This window comes from Paramisgurnus dabryanus, chromosome 20 (genome assembly GCF_030506205.2).
Source record: "Paramisgurnus dabryanus chromosome 20, PD_genome_1.1, whole genome shotgun sequence".
Lineage (NCBI taxonomy): Eukaryota > Metazoa > Chordata > Actinopteri > Cypriniformes > Cobitidae > Paramisgurnus > Paramisgurnus dabryanus.
Window position 1 is genome coordinate 21738781 of NC_133356.1, and position 20071 is coordinate 21758851.

At 37.4% G+C, this 20071-nt stretch overlaps 1 protein-coding gene across 2 annotated transcripts; it reads left to right on the plus strand.

The window, feature by feature from the left end:
* Window positions 1-3158: 3158 nt before the first annotated feature.
* gabrg1 (gamma-aminobutyric acid type A receptor subunit gamma1) lies at window positions 3159-16922 on the plus strand. 2 transcript variants are annotated; one of them, XM_065297033.1, is made up of 9 exons: window positions 3159-3770; window positions 11382-11542; window positions 13389-13456; window positions 13621-13841; window positions 14198-14280; window positions 14738-14875; window positions 14967-15119; window positions 15978-16177; window positions 16373-16922. In XM_065297033.1, the coding sequence occupies exons 1-9, from the start codon at window positions 3700-3702 to the stop codon at window positions 16646-16648; spliced, it is 1371 nt and encodes a 456-aa protein (XP_065153105.1). In that variant the 5' UTR covers window positions 3159-3699; the 3' UTR covers window positions 16649-16922. The 2 variants fall into 2 exon arrangements, with proteins under 2 accessions (XP_065153105.1, XP_065153106.1); XM_065297034.1 differs by lacking the exon at window positions 14198-14280 and having other exon boundaries at window positions 13621-13855.
* Window positions 16923-20071: the final 3149 nt, after the last annotated feature.

Below are 20071 nucleotides of genomic sequence, written 5' to 3' on the forward strand. Positions count from 1 at the left end.
AACGCCAACATGATTCATTTACTCTGCTTTTTGTAGGTAGTTGTGTAAATGCTACCTTCCTAATTCACTCCAACGCTAAAAGTCTTTTATTCAGCATTATGGACATACGCACAAGAGCAGAAAACTAAATTTTTAGACTCAGTAAGAGTTGAGAAATGGCACAAGCTCTTGCTGGTTTAGCTGACATGGCTCCAATCCATATATATATATATTGTAAAGTTCACTCCGTGCGGGTACTGCTTCTTTTATCCTTTACACTTTAAAGAGACTGCATCTATGATCAAATTCATCCCCCACCAACATCCGGTCCATATTTCCGTCCTCTGCTTCTTTTTTTTTTTGAAGTCTGAAAGCTTTTATAAAGATGATTCTGTCCTGGCAGAATTTGAGATTAGCAACATTGAATGGGGAACAGAGAGTCGCTCTGCATTTATCTGAGATCTTCCTTTAATAACAAAAAGCATGTGATCAGAGCTATTGGTGCACACAGAAGGCAAACTAGAGAAGGACGGATACTGTGGTAACCTCGGCTCCCTCCTCTGCACCTTCTGGAAAGCATATCTTTGGGTACAAACAAGCATCTGTCGGAACAGATGTGTCCACTTGTGCACAAGATTAGACATACACACACACATGCTGAAGACATGACCGGGGGGTGACTCAAAAAAGTTGGATTTCATTTATTGGCCAAAACTCTTAAGGTGGAACTTAGGCTGATCCCATGTCAAGTGGCATTAACAAGCCTTCCGCCTTAAGCGACATCTGTGAGGACGTTGTAAGAATTTATCAGATCTGAGAGATCACAGAGGCAAAGAATCTGAGAAGCACCAAGGTGCCTTAAAAGCCGTTTAGCTAACAATCAAACAAAAAGCTATATGGGAACATAAACTGTTCACAAGTAGATAAACATGCATGCATCTCTCATCTTTCAAATTATAATTGTTTCATGTTCATCTATTTCATTATATTATAATTGCATTCCTCCTCACAAACAGACTGCCAAAGTCAAAATGGTTTTCTTTTAAGATTCGATTTGTTTCTTTTGAGACTTTATAATGGCATTGAATGCATTTCAAGTTAATGTGCAGTAGCACGTTCACAGTTCTTCATCTTCAGTTTCTGCAACCATTTGCCTTGTAGCAACTAGAAACGTGTTCTCACAGTTCAAACATTTTATCAGTCATGTTATAAAATAGCATTACTCTGACATGGATACTCTGTTAACACATCCCTAAAAAATGGATCCTACTCAGTTTACATCACTTCAATAATAATGCCACATATAACATTCTCACTGCATGCTTGATGAAAATGATACAAAAAATATGGGTTAAAAAAAAGAAGGAACAAAACAGGGTTGGGATTCCTCCAGTGAAAAATCAGCAGAGCATGAATAAGGAGTTGGTTGAGTTGCCAGGCAACAGAAAGGACATGCACAGGGCTTTGATGCTTAAAGTGTGTGACACAACTTGTCTGCTTGTTCTCTGTTTATGTAGGAAATGTATGTGTCTGTTATATATAGGGTTTCGAGGAACTTTGTTTATATGATAGATAAATATTGATTTGTAAACACATGCACAAATATTGCAGACAATAAAGTGCATTGGACTGTTAAGATAATGTTAAATGCCTCTTAAATACACCTGTTATAAATATTTCAGATAATAATAAACTGCAGATTCTGCACTTTCTGCAAAATCAAAGTTTTAATAGATTCCTTGTTGGTCTCTGTGGTTCCATAAAGAACCTTTACATTCACAAAACCTTTCTGTTGCACTAAAGCTTCTTTGTAGTACACTCTATAAAAATCCTTGTTTTTAGTAACCTATTTTGGCTGCTGCATAATATCATTGCGTTGCTGCACCCATGTTACGGCAGCAAAGTACTTAATTATTACGCTGGAGTAGTTCTTAGCCATATCGACCTAGAAAATTGCAACTTTTTATTTTCCCGTCGGTCTTAGTACACGATGTAACTACAGAAGAGTCAAGTTTTAAATAGGAAACATATCGAAACTCTTTGGTCATGTTTGAACGTTATGCTAATTGTCCAATCAGATTTAATTCATTATGCTAATAAAGCTATGTTAAAAGTGGTAGACCCGGAAATTGGCTGAATGAATTCCAAAACTGTAAAACTTAATTGTTTAACTCTAAAGAGAGCTATTTTCAAAAAAAATGGATTGTCCCTTTAAGAACCATTGACTGAAAGTTTGTTTTGGAAAACAAAAATGGTTTATCTCCATATTATTATTAAATTGTGTGTGACACCTCCGATGATGCATTGCGTCTATGACATTATCCCCGTAAACCACATATGCCAACGTGTGTGTGTGCGTGGGTTGGTATATGTGGTTTAGGGGGACATGAATAGTTTATAATGGCATGCTTATTATGCTACACACAAAGTGTCCCTGTAAACTGAACATCTTATAAACACACTAAATGGTACTTCATCATAGATTAAAAACTGCCAACAGGTTTATGTGACGGTTAGGGTTAGGGACTGGGGTAGGTTAGGAAAATACAACATATATAGTTTGTGTAGTATGAAATGCATTGTGTCTATGGAATTGTCCCCGTAAACCACATATGCCAACATAAGTGTGTGTGTGTGTGTGTGTGTGTGTGTGTGGTCCTTTACAGATTTCCTGCATGTCCCAGGTCTACATCATTTTGTCTCAGAATGTTAATGGCTAACAATATAATAGATTTCTCTTCTGTTTCTTTAATTTATGTCAGAGGATCCGAGCTCACCTGAATACAAAGTACATTAAAATGAGCTCAAACTGAGCACTGGCCATTATCATTCTAGATCCATATCTGTCACTGATAAATCATTATAAAGTTCAAACCCGTTATGAATGAAAATGACAATAACTTTAGCATCTTTTGTGAGAATATAAATAAATGGAATTAGATTAATATAAAAATGACAACCAAAGCTTCAATATTACACTTTCCAACCATTATAATCAATAAATGTAGAAACAAATAAATTCATGTGATGCTTCAAAACACATCTGACATTCAATGAAATGTTTACATGGCAAATATGAAAGGATGGGAGATGGTAAGGCTCAGATTTGATCATTTCTGCTCTGAATGTATGGCTGTATGGAGCTCTCCATGGTGCTGATTCACATTACAGCCTGAATGAGACAGATAGTCTGCATATTTGGAGATGAGTGACTAACTTAACCAAGGTGCCAACTCGTTTGGGTACTGAATGTTCATTTATACAAAATAATCTATTTTAGCTGATTTAACGTAAAATTCTACAAAAAAAACATCCAGTATAGTACTAAAATGTGCTTAAGTATCAAAAATGACGTACTTTTAATTTCCAACAACAGCAAAACTTAGTAAAAATTTCATAAATCATCATTTGATGCAGTTGTGTGAGCCAGAGCAGTCAGCTGTTTTCCTACAGGCTGTGTTTGATAAATCCCGGAGCATTGAGAGCTTCTCACTCAGCAGAACAGCAGATGAACGCAGCGCTGCCGCAATCAGACAAATCCCCCGCATACACATAACGCGCGCGTCTGCTGACTATAGGCTCAACATATATTTGTTTTATACACCAGCTGGCCTTGCAGCATTCGCGGATGGTCTGGAAATACTCGAACACTTGATTTTGAAGCGATTAAGTTAAAAGTGGATTCGTCATCATTTCAAAAAGCGTTTGGTCTTTCGCACGATGGTTCTGCTGCATCGCCGCCGGAGGAAAGAGGCGCTGGTTTGGCTTTTGCCCGGTCTGCTTGGAGTCTGGTAAGTTTTCGATTAAAAGAGGGAGAAAGAAGGGGTGCAGTCTGTGTGTTAAAAATAGTGATAGTAGCTGGACAGTCCACGTCGAGGGAGAGCGGCGCGTTTCCATAACACGAAGTGCTGTAAACCGTTTAGTTACGCGTAAATCTTAAACACAGTTTAGGGAGTCATTAACATAAACATAATTTGATCGTGACACGTGCCTTAAAAACATAATTAAAACATAACTATAACTTACCTTTTTGACGCGTGATAACACATGATAAAAAATAACACCGATAAGTGAGTTTAGACACGTGCGTTTCTAATACATATGATAAAAATCATACTCATAAGTGACAGTTTTAAAATGCGCCATTCTTTTATTACATGGTAAAAAAAGTATACCGATTAGTGACAGTTGTGACAGGTGGAATTGCATATTGCTTCCATTTAAAATCATATTGATAAATGACACGTGTAATTTTTGTAATAGGTGATAAAAATCATGACAGTTTTGCTTAGAGCGTCAGATATTGTTGCTGTTGCCTTGTCTTTTTTTTATCGTGACGCGCAATGTCAGCCCCCAAACAACCTTGAAAATACTTCAGTCAGCACTAGCAAAAATTCAGCAAACAACACAACAAGAATCATCACTAACACACTGTTATTATTATAATATATATATATATATATATATATATATATATATATATATATATATATTTAAATTAGAAGTATAATAGTATATCTCGTTGAAATGCTGTTATTGGTATTATATGCATAAGTTGTAGCTCAGTGACGCGTCTGTTAGCTCGCGCTTTCGTTATGTTCAGCAGATGTTTGGCTGCTCATTCAGGTCGCAAAACAGTTATATCCTAAATGTGTTTTGAAATGTGTAAATGCTACAAAAATAAACAAGAGGCTTGCACTGTTTATTTCCACTTTGTAAGCAGTCCCTTATCGGTCTCCTATGCCGAACGGTACATTATTTTTAAAGACTTACATTCAGTTCGTTATTTGTCACAATTAGAGCCCGTGTCAGTCTTACAAACGTCATTCAAAACCACTGTTGTGTCTAGACAATATGAAATACTGCATTTGAGGAAAATCTTTTGCTTGAAATGTCTGTGTAGACAGCTTTCTTTTGAAATGCTCAGCTCTTTGCCTACAAGAATCAATATCCTACTCTCCTTCCACCCACCTGGGTCTCATCCACAGGGATTCTTCTTATAGATTTATTTATTTATTTTGCACGTGTACAAATGTTTAATGATTAGGTAGGGTGTATTCAAATGTGAAAACATTGTATGGATTTCATCTATTACATCAAGTTACTCATGTGGACAACATGTATCATGCTGGAGTTGTAAAAATATGTTGTTTGATATAGTCTATCAATCATACCAGCTTAAAAAGGCCACTTACATTTATGCATTTGGCAGACAAACCCATGACCTTTGCTGCTAATGCAATGATCTACCACTGAGCTATACAGGTGGCACATTTTCAACTTAAATAGACAGGATTTATTATTAAGGACGTTTCTTTTTAGGGAGAACACAAGATGTGGATGATTAAAAAGTTAATGAGTGATGTCAGAACAGAATCAGATCCATGACTGACACATCTGTAGTTAATGATGAACACTTATATGTCTGTTCCCATGCATGAGAGACTATTTTACACATATACTGAGAGAGAGAGAGAGAGAGAGAGAGAGAGAGAGAGAGAGAGAGAGAGAGAGAGAGAGAGAGAGAGAGAGAGAGAGAGAGAGAGAGAGACTTTGACTTTTAAAAACCTTTTAATTACCAATTAATACAAAACATAATCTCCACAATTAACACTGCCATACAATAATAAATTCACCATTCAAAAACTAGCCCTCCAGACTCATCTCTTACCACAAGAGCGTCTTCCACACTCCACCTCACCTCAAAGCAATACATATTATTTACTAGCTTAGAATATGCATGTTCAACAAACACTCTGTACTCCACTAAAGTTTTAAATATTCCAAGCAAATCAGTACTTTCCCCTTCATTTGCACATGTGTGGGATTTTAAAATAGCCAGCTTTGCCTGACCCACTAGAAAATTACCCAGTGTACACTTTGTTTTCCATTCTTTCTTGTAGTTCACACCAAAAATAAACATCTCTTTTGTGAACAGAAAGCCAAGTTTAGCAAATATTCTGCCCAACAAATCAAACAGAGGAATTAATCTTTGACACTCACAAAAACAATGAAAAACAGTATCAAAAGCATCACAAAAAGGACAGGTAGATAAGACCAAATTATTAAATTTTGATACCAAGCTGTTTGTTGCCACCGCACAATGAAGTACTCTCCATTGGAGATCTCCAGACCTCTTTGGAATGGGGGCTTTATACAATACCCTCCAAGTTGGAATAATTCCTGGAGGGACCAAAAAATATTCTCTCCATTTGGTATCAATACGTCCTTTTAACTGCGTGTAAAACAAAGATTTTACACACATGCAATACAGTGTCTTTTTATCAACTTCATTAAACAATACATCTTTAAAACCTTTCAGTAAAAGGTTATTTAATTCTTGACTCAGGTCAGGACTTATATTGACTAGAAGATCCGGGAAAAAACAAGATCTCTCACTATTTGCAATAAAATTGTTTAAATAAATCAATAAGGATTGAGGAAAGGATTTTTTAAGATCTTCAATTAATCTTTCAACAAATCTCTCTGATCTAAGCCCAACTTTATCAGCAATTGATTTAGCCGTAAACCATTGTCCATTTACAGAATCAATTAGATCCTTAACAGTTGCTACTCCTGTTTTCAAAAACCCATTGATTACTGAACTTGAAATTGGGCGACTGGTTTTAAAAAGAGGATTGAACCATAATGGTTCTAAAAACCCATAATGCTCATCCTCTTCTCTGACCTTTTTTAACAACTGCCATGTTTTTAAAACAGACACATAAAAATTAAACAGTGAAACATTTACCTTCGAAACAAATGATTTTTCAATTAAAAACAACTGTTTGTCTAACCTGATTCCCCCAATATTCTGTAAAACAGACAAACCCATTGCAATCCAGGGTATTTTGTCTGAGCCGTACAGTAGCTTTTGTAATGTTTGAAGCCTCATTGTCTTAACCCTTGCTTCCAAACTGATTAATCCCTGTCCTCCCTCCATTACTGGAAGATATAAAACTCCAGGAGGTAGCCAATGATAGCCATCCCAAAAAAAATTGACAAAGGCTTTTTGGATTACTTTTAACAGCTCGTCAGGAGGATCCAACACTATAAATCTATGCCACAACATTGAGGCTGCTAAATTGTTAACAATTAAACATCTCCCTCTGTAGGACAGCTTTGGGAGGATCCATCTCCACTTCTGTAGTCTCCCTAAAACCTTGTCAACTAGTCCTTCCCAATTTTTTTCCATATAGGTATCGGTTCCTAAATAAATTCCAAGAACTTTAAAACCATTTTTAACCCATGTACATTGTTGTGGGAGCTGAGGAGGGCCTATGTTTTGCCACTCACCCAGTAACAGGGACACACACTTTTCCCAATTAACCTTTGCGGATGTGGCTTTTTGAAACATTTTCAGGCTAGAAATTAAAGCAACCATGTCCTCATTGTTCCTTATGAATACAGTTATATCATCAGCATAAGCTGTAAGTTTAACTGATGGGACATCCGGAAACCCAGGAACATTAAGTCCACACAGTTGTTTCCTTAAAAACACCAGCAAAGGCTCAATGGAAATGGAATACAAAAGTCCAGATAAAGGGCATCCTTGCCGTATGCCCCTTGTTACTGCAAAAGGCCTGGTTAAACAACCATTGATCCGAAGCATGCTTGATGTTTCATTGTATAAAAGTTTAATACAAGAGATAAACTTTGGACCGAAACCAAAGGCCTTTAGAGTCTTTAATAAATATAGATGGTCCACCCGGTCAAAGGCTTTCTCTTGATCTAATGATAAGAGTCCAATGTCAATTTTGTGTTTTTCAGCAACTGCAATAGTGTCTCTTAACAAAAACAGGTTGTCAAAAATTGTCCGTTTAGGAATGCAGTATGTCTGATCTTCATGAATTATGGTGGACATAGATTTTTTCAACCTGTTAGTGATAGCCTTTGACAGTATTTTAAAATCGGAACATAGCAATGACACAGGGCGCCAATTGCTTAAGAGTCCCAGATCTCCTTTCTTAGGAATTAACGTCAACACCGCCCTTCGACAGCTCAAAGGTAAAGTACCTTGATTAAAGGACTCCAAAAAAACATTATACAAATCTTGTCCTAGCACATTCCAAAACCTCTTAAAAAAGTCAGCAGAAAGACCATCTAATCCAGGAGATTTGCCACTATTCAGCTCCTCCACAGCACGTGACAGCTCAGCAAAGGTCAAGAAACCTTCCAATTCTGTTTCCTCTTCCTTAGACAACTTTGGAAGGTCAATAAGAAATTCTTCAACTACTGCTTCATCACAGACTTCTGTTTGATAAAGTCTCTCATAAAAGGAAATTGCAGTGGCTATGATTTCTTGCTGGTTTGTGGTTTCATTTCCATCAGGAAGTTTAAGATTATGAAAAAAATTTTGCTCTTTTGACTTTTTCTCCAGCCCAAAAAAAAAGTTAGTTGGAGCGTCCATTTCATTGCACTTTAAATATCGTGCTCTAACCAAAGTCTCCTTCTTTAGCTCCTCCAATAAATCCTTCAAAAGACTTTTATTCTTTTTAATAATTTCGGTTGATAAAAGTCCTCCTCTCTCATTGAAACTTTGCTGAAGGATTTCTTGCTCCATTATATTCATCTTTGTATTCCAATTTTCAGTGATGTTTGCAGTATATTGTTGACAAAAGGCCTTTATCTGCACCTTTCCCAAATCCCACCACTGGTTTAAGGAGGAATAACTAAATCTCTCTTCTCTCCAAGACTCCCAAAAAAATAGCAAAAGAGTGCACAAAGGTGTGATCTCTAAGTAATCTATTATTAAAGTGCCAGTGTGACTGATAGGATTTAGGTGACAGAACAGACATAGACATAGAAATATAATGATGATCTGACAAAGATGTGGGTGAGATACAACTACCAAAAAACCTCCCTTTGTTACTTTTTTTTGTGTAAAAACGATCCAGTCTTGCAGCAGAAATATTGTTTGAATTCATTTTCAACCAAGTATACTGTTTAACATGAGGATAAGCATCCCTCCACAAATCTATCAGATTGTGTCTATTTATTAAACCTTTTAAAACATTTGTAGAACCAAAATGAGGTTCATTATGGTTTCTATCAAGCTTATAGTCAACAGTACAATTAAAATCACCTCCTAACACAAGAATCCTTTCATCAGAGATCTTTAACAATTCCTCAGAAAGTTTCAGAAAAAAATCCCCACGCTCACTTCCTATATTAGGAGCATATATATTAAAGAAAGAAACACTATTATTTCCTATTTTTATATCGGCTCGCAAAAGTCTTCCTGGTACTACTTCTAAGAAAACCGGAAGATCTTTAATGCGTTTTGAAAATAAAATCGCAACACCAGCACTTACATTAGTACCATGGCTAAGACTAACGCTACCTTCCCATTCATTTACCCAATCTCCCTGATTACCGACATCAGTGTGTGTTTCCTGCAATAAAATTACATCTGCTTTTTTAAGTTGTAAATATTTAAACAAAGCACCTCTCTTTCGTACATCCCTACAGCCATTTATATTTAAGGATCCAATACTAAAAGAACCCATCAGGATGCACAAGGAGAAAGTGACTAAAAACCAAAGTTGATGTAATTTCCAGTTCATGAAATTCTTTAACTTTTCTTTACCCGTTTTCTAACAGCACTCACAAACTTCTTCAACCTAAAACGCTTAGGCTGATCTAATTCATCCATTGATGCTTTCCTCATAACAATTTGAGAAGATTCAATAAAAAGCTTTAAATCAGGAAAATACATTTCAATTTTTGGTTTTCTCTGATTTTTGGTAGCATCTAGAAAGTCATTAAACTGATCTACAGTATAATAACAAGGCTTTACAAATCTCTCAAAAACATTTTCCTGAGACCTTGATTCTGCTGGTTCATCAATCGTCAAATCTGAATAAACACTGTCCACATCACTATCAGAAAGCTGAGATTTAGTTTTTTCAAAGAGCAAGTCAATATCACTGAGAGACATATTACTGCCTGATGCCTGCGTCACAGTCTCATCTAAATCAACACTCACTTCAGGCCTATCTTGTTCCTCAGTTTGCTCCAATTCACCAGAAGGCTTCACATTATCATCCACTTCAGTCTTTTTAGCATCAGGTGTAATCTTTTCTGACCCAGCAGCCTCTACATTACAAGCTTTTTGCACCCTTTCTTCACTTTCAGTGGGCGCTGAGTTTACAGCATTCAAAACAACTGTAGCATTTTCATTATGCAACTCATTCTCTGAAGCATTTACAATCTGCTCTGAATTAGCTTCTGAAACATTCCTTACAGCTTCTTTGGCTACAGGACAAGCTGTTTTAATGTGACCATGTTGTCCACAAATAAAACATTTCATGGACTCGGTACTAATGAAGATCGTATAATCTCGACCCATCACCGTCAGTTTTACTGACACATCAAGCATTGAGTATTCAGGACTTAATATCATCAAAGCCTGACGTCTGAATGACATAACATGCTTTAACTCTTGGGCTTTCAGTCTCAACGGAATCATTTTAATCGATCCGATCAGTTTTCCATAACGCGCTAAAATGGCCTCGAGCGTTTTTTCAAGGATAAACGGGGGCACATTTGACAGCATAACTTTTTTCGAAAGGTTAGACAAAGGTAAGATTGGAATGAACACATCCTGAACAGTCAACCCATACTCCACTAAATGATTGACCATTTCAACTTCTTTCAGAAATACAACTATTGCTTTATTCATCCTAGAAGCGGACATGATATTTTGTGCACCTATTTCTCTACCAATAGCAACCAAAACATTTTCAATAGTTATGGACTCATCTGCCGGCATACATTTACACGCATGTCGAACAGACAAACCGGTAAAGCCATCCGAATTTGAGCTCATGTTGCCAATTATGCTGATTAAACAGCACTATAACACTTCTCCTCTAATCCAAAGCAGTACCAAACGATATTAAACTGGGAAAAGGAAAGTTTGAAACTCACTCAGTATCTCCGCAAACTCGCGTCTCACACGCTCGCTCCAAACACTCACAACGCTCATGCGCAACAGGGAGAGAGAGAGAGAGAGAGAGAGAGAGAGAGAGAGGGGTAATAATTTAAACCTCTCACCTTCAGATGTTCCCACCCTCTACTGCCAGAACACATCTTCATTAATCACTACATTCTTTTATTAGAACCTCCTCTTTGTGTCTCCAGTGCTGCACTCATTAAAAAAAACCTTTTATCTTTGTCACAGAGGCCCCATACTTTTACAGTTACCGATGAATTCTCCCTTTCTCCATCTGCCTGTCATTATTCCTGTACTTTACATTAATGAAGTCACATTCTCTCTGGATTGTAAGCTACTTGTATTTAAATATTCAGTCTCCTTCTCCATTAACTTTATATAGAATTTCTGCTCAACTTCTTTACATCTCCAAATAGCTCATCTCTCTGTTTCTCTTTGATGATAGCATGGCATTTGGCCCAAGCAAAGCTGAGGAGGAAGATTATGAGGATGTCCCCATAAATAAAACTTGGGTTTTATCACCAAAGGTCTACGAGAGCGACGTCACCCTTATCCTAAATAAACTACTGCAGGGTTATGACAACAAACTAAGACCAGATATCGGAGGCAAGTCATTATTTATTTCTTTAGATATAAGTTTACATGCTCATGAAAGGCCCTTATGGCAGTAAACGTTTTTGCTTTTTGGGAGGGGAATGTTTGGGAAATGTGTTGAACTTGAATGTTGTGTGTTCAAGAGAAGATTTTGGGTGAGCATGTTTACTGTATGACTTCTATACACAGGAACCAATTGTTTAATGTTTAGGGGGCGTGCACACCAAAGCTTTTAAAAGTGGCTGAAAACGCCTGGAGGACACTGAATGCCAGCTGTTTTCTCAGCTGAGCACCAGCTTTCCTCAGCTGAGAGCTTTGGTAGCTGTGATACTTCTGCTTTGTCATTGTACAGTGCGCCGGTTGGTTGCTGTGGTAATGTCCCGCCCCTCGTCAACTGTGATTGGACTACCCAGTCTCACAAAGTTGAATCTTTTTTTTAACTCTCGGCTCTTAGCACGGAAGAAAACCGCTAGCTGGAAACAATTGAAAAGATATGTTGGCCGCGGGTGTAAAAGCTTTGGTGTGCACGCCCCCTTAATGCCTTCCAGAAAATGTTCTTCTTTAAATATATATATCAAATGAAAGAATAGACGCTTTGTTTTCAAACAAAAAAAGGTTAAAAAAATCCTATCTTCATTTGTTCTCTTTTTAATTAGGTTTTTTCAAAAATACAAAATTTTGAGCAAAAAGCTGAGATAATTGCATTTTTGTGAAGGACTTTTTTTGAGATCAGATTCAGAATGATGATCAAAACATACACAGTCTTTTACTGTTTGGCCTTAGTGAATGCTTCTGTGTTTTATAAGTTGGATAAGAGCGACACCTGGTGGATAATAGCGGAAATATGGATTGCCGTTAAAACTCGTCACTGGCAGGGCAGCGTTTTCTCTTAATTGACGAATTAACTCGTCAATGACGGGGAAAGAATTAAAAGACGTCTAATAGCCATCCAAATACAGTCCAGATGTCTAGGATAAAAAAGGCAAAATTTGGTCTGTCAGTGAAAATGTAAAAGACGTCTAACCATAAAGCCCAAAGATAAATAAATAAATATAAACAAACACCTTGCAATTACTGTTGACTTGCTTACATTAGATGTAACCAAATTCAAGTTTATTTTGGCTAGAAGTGGGTTACTCATAGCCGGACTATTTCGGGTCTATAGTTAAAATAGACTGTGAATTGACAGCTATAGCTTCCTAGGTAAAGACAAAAAATGTTAAAGTGCAATAAGAATGAAAACATTATTACAAAGCTATGTTAAAAAGAAAACACTCTCACAATAAGACACCCTGTTCAGAATTTCCCTAAAATCATCATTTTTTCACGTTGCAATCAGCTTTTTTGCTGATGTTTTCCTCTACGCCAGAATTGCACACTCTAGGTCACTTTATTCTCAGTGCATCCCAAAGTTCTGGATGCAACGTGGCTGATCCGAGTTCAGTTAGCCTATCTGAGAAGATTTATCTCAGTGGTGTTTGTGCACAATAGACCTAAATAACCATTGATCTTCTTTCTTCATCTGTTATGTGTCTGGTAGAGAAGGGGAGAGTGTGAGTAAGTTTGGGATGAACTCAGTTAATCAGTGTGCAATTTAAGCATGGACTAGCAGAATTTGTGTTATTTATCATTTGTCTTTGAGAACCGAAATATTTTTTGGAAACACAGCAGGGGCGAGGATTTGGGCGGCTTTGAGTAATTTGTGCGTCTGCAGAGTGGAATCGAATGGATTTTCTACAATGCATACTGAATATATACAGTATAGCAGCATTAACAAAACAAAATAAATGTAGCTTACTGTAAATACCTATTTAATTATTGTAAATAAAATCAAAATGTGTTTGAATATATTTTTTAGTGAAACCTACTGTGATTGAGACGGCAGTGTATGTGAACAGCATTGGTCCGGTAGATCCCATCAATATGGTGAGCAGAAATGAAAACAATACATTACATTACATTACATTAAGACGTTTAAATCCAATGCACAACCTTTAAATCCACTACACGCATAACTGCATTTAAAATAACAACTAAACAAGGCTTGTTTAGTTCAATTTGTTTAGGCTTTTCTGTTTTATTATTTTTAGGAGTACACCATAGACATCTTCTTTGCTCAGACGTGGTACGACAGCAGACTCAAATTCAACAGCTCAATGAAACTCCTCATGCTCAACAGCAACATGGTTGGAAAAATCTGGATCCCCGACACGTTTTTCCGCAACTCGCGTAAATCGGACGCCCACTGGATCACGACACCCAATCGTCTTCTGCGCCTCTGGAGCAATGGGAGGGTGATGTACACTCTTAGGTGCGCCGTCCATGGTGAACATTAAGAGCTGATTTTTTTTGTTTGTGTGGCAAAAGTGTCTTGTTTTCCTGTCCTATAGCATTTGCTTTTGATAAACTACACCCTTTGTTCGTTGCAGCATATGTTTAAGTCATTACATCTGATTCACATTTATATGTCAGGCATAATTGAATAAACAGTGCCCCCAAAATGAAGTTAAATTAGTTGATTTCTGGGTGAACTTTCCCTTTAAATCAGACTGAGGGTTTGAAATGATTCGACGTTAAATACAAAGCCTCGTAAAATGTATCAGAAAAATGTCACAGTCTACATTTTTTGTTTTGCTTTGCTATTGTCTATTGTTCTGTTTCTGTTAGGTTGACTATTAATGCGGAATGCTACCTTAAGCTGCATAACTTTCCCATGGACGAACATTCGTGCCCACTGGAGTTTTCAAGCTGTAGGTGTTAAATTCTTATGTCAATCTGTCACTCAACCTCAGGCCTGCCCCAAGTGCCATCGGGCAATCAATTCCCACGCATTGCCTCTGTCAACCAACCATGCATTGCCTTTAGTGGCCAACCAGAGCTGAACATTACAGCAAGTCTGCACCAACTATCATCCTCAAACCTTGTAATGAGTAAGGCCTAAAAACCATCCTTTAGCAGAACACTCATCCTTCTCAAGATCTCATCACCCTCATTATCTCTGTGTGTGCCCTCCATCCCTTATTAGCTTCATGCCTCGGTCCATGTGTCGCCATCCACTGTGGGCAGTGTCAGGGGAAGGGCATGCGGCGCTTTAGCCTAACACAGTGCTACTAAGCCACAGCGCCATTATGCCATCATTGCAGTTTTATGCACACGAAACAGAGGGTCGCATGTAATCTGATGGATGTGCTTTTTTCTCATCTGCAGATGGGTATCCAAGGAATGAGATCCAGTATAGATGGCAGCGTCGTTCGGTTGAGGTTGCAGACCAGCGGTATTGGAGGCTTTACCAATTTGCCTTTGTGGGCCTCCGAAACACTTCTGACGTGGCACACACTCAGTCTGGTACGTAAAGGCACATATGCAGACGTGTCTCAGTCATTGATATTGCTTTACTTTATGCAAAACTGAAGTCACATATTTTGTGTTAATATAGGAGATTATGTGGTTATGACCATTTTCTTTGACCTGAGCCGGAGAATGGGCTACTTCACCATTCAGACCTACATCCCCTGCAGTATGATTGTAGTTTTGTCCTGGGTCTCTTTCTGGATTAATAAGGATGCCGTACCAGCCAGAACATCATTGGGTATATAAGAAGCCTCAGAACGAATACAAATCAATAGAAAGATTATTTGATTTTTTTTACAATGAGGATACACTGATCTCACTTGAAATGGCTAATTTGTATGAATTCATACAAAGTGAATATACAGAAAGCATTCATTAAGCCCCACCCCTAACCCCGCCCCTAAACCCAGCATCACTGGGACGAATGTATATCATACTTAAACATACAAATAAGAGATAAATTATAAGTTAAGAATCTCGTAAGAATCTCGTTGAAGATTGCCATGAGGTTTTTTATGATACACTGCACAATTGCATGTGTTAAAGGGTACCTGTTATGCCCATTTTTGCAAGATGTAATATAAGTCTCAGATGTGCCCAAAATGCTTAAAATACCCCACAGATAACTTATTATAGCATTTCCAAAATGCCCGTATTTGGGTGGGAGCACAAATGTGTCTGTTTTTGTGTCTGTAACTTTAAATGCAAATGAGCTACTGCTCTTCACTCCCAGTAAGCGCTTTCAGTTAAAATAGATCTGATTACTGTAAATACAGTCTAAGAGACAATACTATCTCACTATTGAAATATGGTGGACAGCGTACAACTCAAGGGCGGAAACTATGGCAATGCAGGACAGTCAGTCAGTGGCCATGGGCGGGGCTTATCAGTGTGACATCACATTAAAAAGAGAATCATTGTCTAATGAGACTGCTTTGGTTTAATAGGGATTTAAATAGTGTGGTTGTGTTCACACACTGCCAGGACACATTTATGTCCAAACATCTTGCAAAAGTGGAATTTGCATTATAGGTGCCCTTTAAAGATGAAGAAATGTTAAAATACAGGTATTTACTGTGTTTCCTGATTGGCTTAGGTATCACAACTGTGCTTACCATGACAACCCTTAGCACCATATCTAGAAAGTCCCTGCCTAAGGTCTCATATGTGACGGCCATGGATCTGTTTGTGTCAGTTTGCTTCATCTTTACCTTCGCTGCTCTTATGGAGTATGGAACCCTGCATTACTTCACAAGCAATCGGCAGAACAAGAAGACCAAATCCAGCCATGCACAGGTGAATATACAAAATTATGCTATATTAAATATAACCTATAACACAGAACCTGTGAAGCACCTATATGTTCACTGACATGTACAATGAACTGGCTTATAGAGTAATTCAGCAAGACACATTTGCAATTAAATCGAGCGTGGTGTTCAAAATCCCACATGATGTCGCTTAGGGACCTTTCCATTCCTCTGTGTGCAGAAACCCAGCATGGTCAACATCAGACCAGGGACATCCCTACTGCAGATAAACAATATTGCTCTCTACCATGAGGACGACGATTATGCATATGAATGTTTGGATGGGAAAGACTGCACTACTTTCTTCTGCTGTTTCGACGATTGTCGTACAGGAGCCTGGCGTGAGAACAGAATGCACGTCCATGTCTCCAAAATCGACTCTTATTCTCGAATATTCTTCCCAACCGCTTTTGGCCTCTTCAATCTCGTCTATTGGATTGGGTATCTGTATCTTTAAAGATGTTGGGCAAGTGGGACAGGGGGACTGTAGCTCAAAAATGTGCAAATCATTTGTAAATTCTCCATCTGGCAACATACGTCATTGAGACGGGGGTGTGTGAGTCTTGAGCTGGATGTCTTAATTCTTGATGTGTCTTTAATTGTGGATGGGATCAGGTTTACTGTAGAATTATGATTACCGTCTGAATATTACCAGCAAATTAATTGTGTGAATTCAATAATGTGAGCCATATAACGAAATCAACATACTGTATACAGTAGTCCATTAACTATGCATATATATATATATATATATATATATATATATATATATATATATATATATATATATAAATTAATGGTTCTTAGCTGTCACTGGTGCAGGCACCCTTTCAAAAAGTACACATTTGCATTTAAAAGTACCTCAGATGTACATATTAGTACACCAAAGTGACATTTGGTAACAAATGTATACATATCTGTACAGTGTAAAAAATATTTGTTGGTTTAACTTAAAGAAAGTTATTTTGCCTTAATTTTCTTTTACATTTTTTAATTTTTTTTTTTTTTAAGTTGAATTAACTAAAATTTTAAGGCAACTAGGTAATTCGTTTTTTTTTTTTCGGTTGAACCAATTTTTTTTACAGTGTACTTAAATGGTACATATTAGGACCACTGGGTATTGCCCCAGTGACAGTAAGGGACCATATTTTGACAATTTTTTTCTGACAGTAAATATAAAGCAGCACTTTAAGTAGCTACAAAAGAACAGAAAATACTAATATTTGCAATAGGCTTGATAGTAATTTGATAGTAAATTAACATCTATACACACACATATCTTATGTCAGAAAACTGATATTTGCATTGTTTTAATCTTTCAGAAGGTTTTATTTCAATCCTACAAGAACTACATGTATATAAATTATCTGTATTCAGTTCAGAACCAAACAAGCCAAAGCATAGCTGTCTGGACTATGAATAGATCCATTATACATGAATCGACTTTTGCTCAACAATAACCCAGAAGCCATTTACTTGGATTTAGCCTATAATAATACTGTGAAAAAGTTTTTGACTTGAACTCATAAGCCGTCTCCGCAATAGCTCACATAAAGAGATGCCAATGTGCCCGAAGTAAAAGGGTTTCAAATGAGCATGGATACATTTTTATATATATAAAATAGGAATAGAATAGCCTTTAAATAAATTGATAACTGTTCTGTGTCTTTCAAAGTTAGCGAGCAGCTTCCTTATAACTTTCTTCAGTATTCAAACAGCATTTTCTCTCTTCGCGAATGGCCAGATTTCCGTGAGCTTCGCCTTAGCGTAAATGCATGACTCATCTGAGCTCCTACGGCTAATCAATCCATATACGGAGACGGGTTTGATGGGCAGAAAATGAGGCTTTGTAGACAGATCCACCACTCACAGACGTGTACATAAGGAAATATAACATGCAAAATGATGTTGCCACAAACCATAGATGCCTTCTCTACAGCACAGCAATTTATTCTGTTTGTGTTTAACGTGTGGAAAATTAGCTGAAGTATCTGATATCAAAGCCCTATTTAAATAGGAGGAACAGATTAATAAAAAAATTCAGTAGCTTTGCGTGCAGACGAAGGTGAGACAATGTTGTGTCTTGACTCTGCTCTCCAACATCTGTGAATTAAATGTGCAAGTGTTTCTCCTGTTGGCTCTCAGCTGTTGCTTGTTTGTTTTGTTAAAATGCTTACATGTGGTGTCTTTTGTTGGATGTTATATTAGGCTTAAAAGCCATTTTCATAGACTGATTTGTTGTCTCTCTCTTTAAACATCTGTTAAGTAGTAAAAATGTTTATAAAGCTACGTGCACACCACCAGTGAGTAGCAAAGGTAGATCGGCACGATCTTGCCAATTTCCGCGACACGGGCGACAGTTATCGTTGGCGACGAGGAAGTGGGCATGTCCAGTGACTCGACAAAGTTAAGAAAAGGCATGCAAATGATGAGTGACTACCAAAGGGAGTGAAGCACAAGCATTGTCACGGTTATGTGCCCGGCCTGTAAACGTCCGGTCTGTGTTTGTTTATCAGTCTGGCTAGTGGCTAGTAAACTGACCTCTTGAACAAATACCTTGTCGAAAATAAAAATGTTTCGATTTCCTAAAGATGATGGGAGACGGGTCGTTTGTTTATGTTTTTGCTGCTGAAACTGTCTATTGACCTCCAAAAAAAGAGACACACATTTATAAAGTCGCTGGCGGTGTGAACGCAGCTTAACTCTGTGTTGTGTCCTGTATAGTTAAATATATCTGAATACTATGCTCATTAAAGCTTCATGGTTTCTGAACTCATGCAACAAAGCCAGACAATAGCAACAACAATAAAATACAGACAAATAAAATCTGTTTATATTTTTGTATATAAATAGATTGGTACAACAAAAAAATATATTAAACACAATCTATTTTGGACCATTCTTTTCATATTTAATAATACAAAGCAGTGCCGTTCATGTATCAGTGCACTCTTAAAGGGGGGGTTCAATGGTATTTCAAGCATTCTGACTTATTAACACAGTTATAGAGCTGTTTCCTCATGCTAAACTTAGGCAAAGTGTCAAAAAAGCAGTTGGACATGTTACAGAGTATTTCTGTGCCGAATGCACTTCGCCAGGGTTCGTACAAGTTTCGGAAAGTTCACAAACGAACATGTAGTGAATCACAAATTAAACAGTGTTGTATAGTGTTGCATGACTCGTACTCGCTCCTCCCGCGGTATAACTCCTCCTTCCTTTTTTCGAACATTATCGGAAAGATTCGGTCATGCTAACCTTTCTTTTATAAATCTGATTAAACTAAAGACTCTTCGGAGATATAAAGGATGTCATACTACTCTATAGGTACTCCAGATTAACATCAGAAATGCAGAAACAGCGTGTGTTTCGTGAGCTGAGCTTTAAAACTGCTGAATTGTTTGGGTCTGGGTCAAAAAGGGAGAAAACCAACCGTATGTGTCTTAACACAGGTTAAAACGATCCAGCATGCATGGCTTAACTTAAAACCAGTGGTTGGGTTTGTCCCTTTTTGACCCAACCCAACCATCGAAAACAACCCAGCAAATCTTTCGTGGTGAGTGTGTGCATGTGTGTCTGCATTCAAAGCAGAATATTTCTATATTCATCTTCAGTGTGTGGGAAAAGTTACTTTTAAAAGTAATGCATTACAATATTAAGTTACTCCCCAAAAAAGTAACTACGTTACTTAGTTACTTTCCATGGAAAGTAATGCTTACATTATTTTTTAAATTACTTTTGTGTTACTTTTTCTCACTTGGCTGAGGCTTGATCTCTTCAGGCCTTGCAGGTGTTTTTTATAATTGCAAAAATGTCAAGCTCTTGCCTGCCATGTCCGTTTCTGACTCAAACTGTTCCTGCTCAGGTGCACAGAGTGCGTAAT

What these genes read in the sequence shown, in the direction of transcription:
- gabrg1 (XM_065297033.1), top strand. Translation starts at nt 3,700, where the DNA reads ATGGTTCTGCTGCATCGCCGCCGGAGGAAAGAGGCGCTGGTTTGGCTT. An exon ending in CGGTAGATCCCATCAATATG is followed by an intron (nt 13,457 to 13,620) that starts GTGAGCAGAAAT and finishes TATTATTTTTAG; the next exon opens with GAGTACACCATAGACATCTT. An exon ending in CCAAATCCAGCCATGCACAG is followed by an intron (nt 16,178 to 16,372) that starts GTGAATATACAA and finishes CTCTGTGTGCAG; the next exon opens with AAACCCAGCATGGTCAACAT.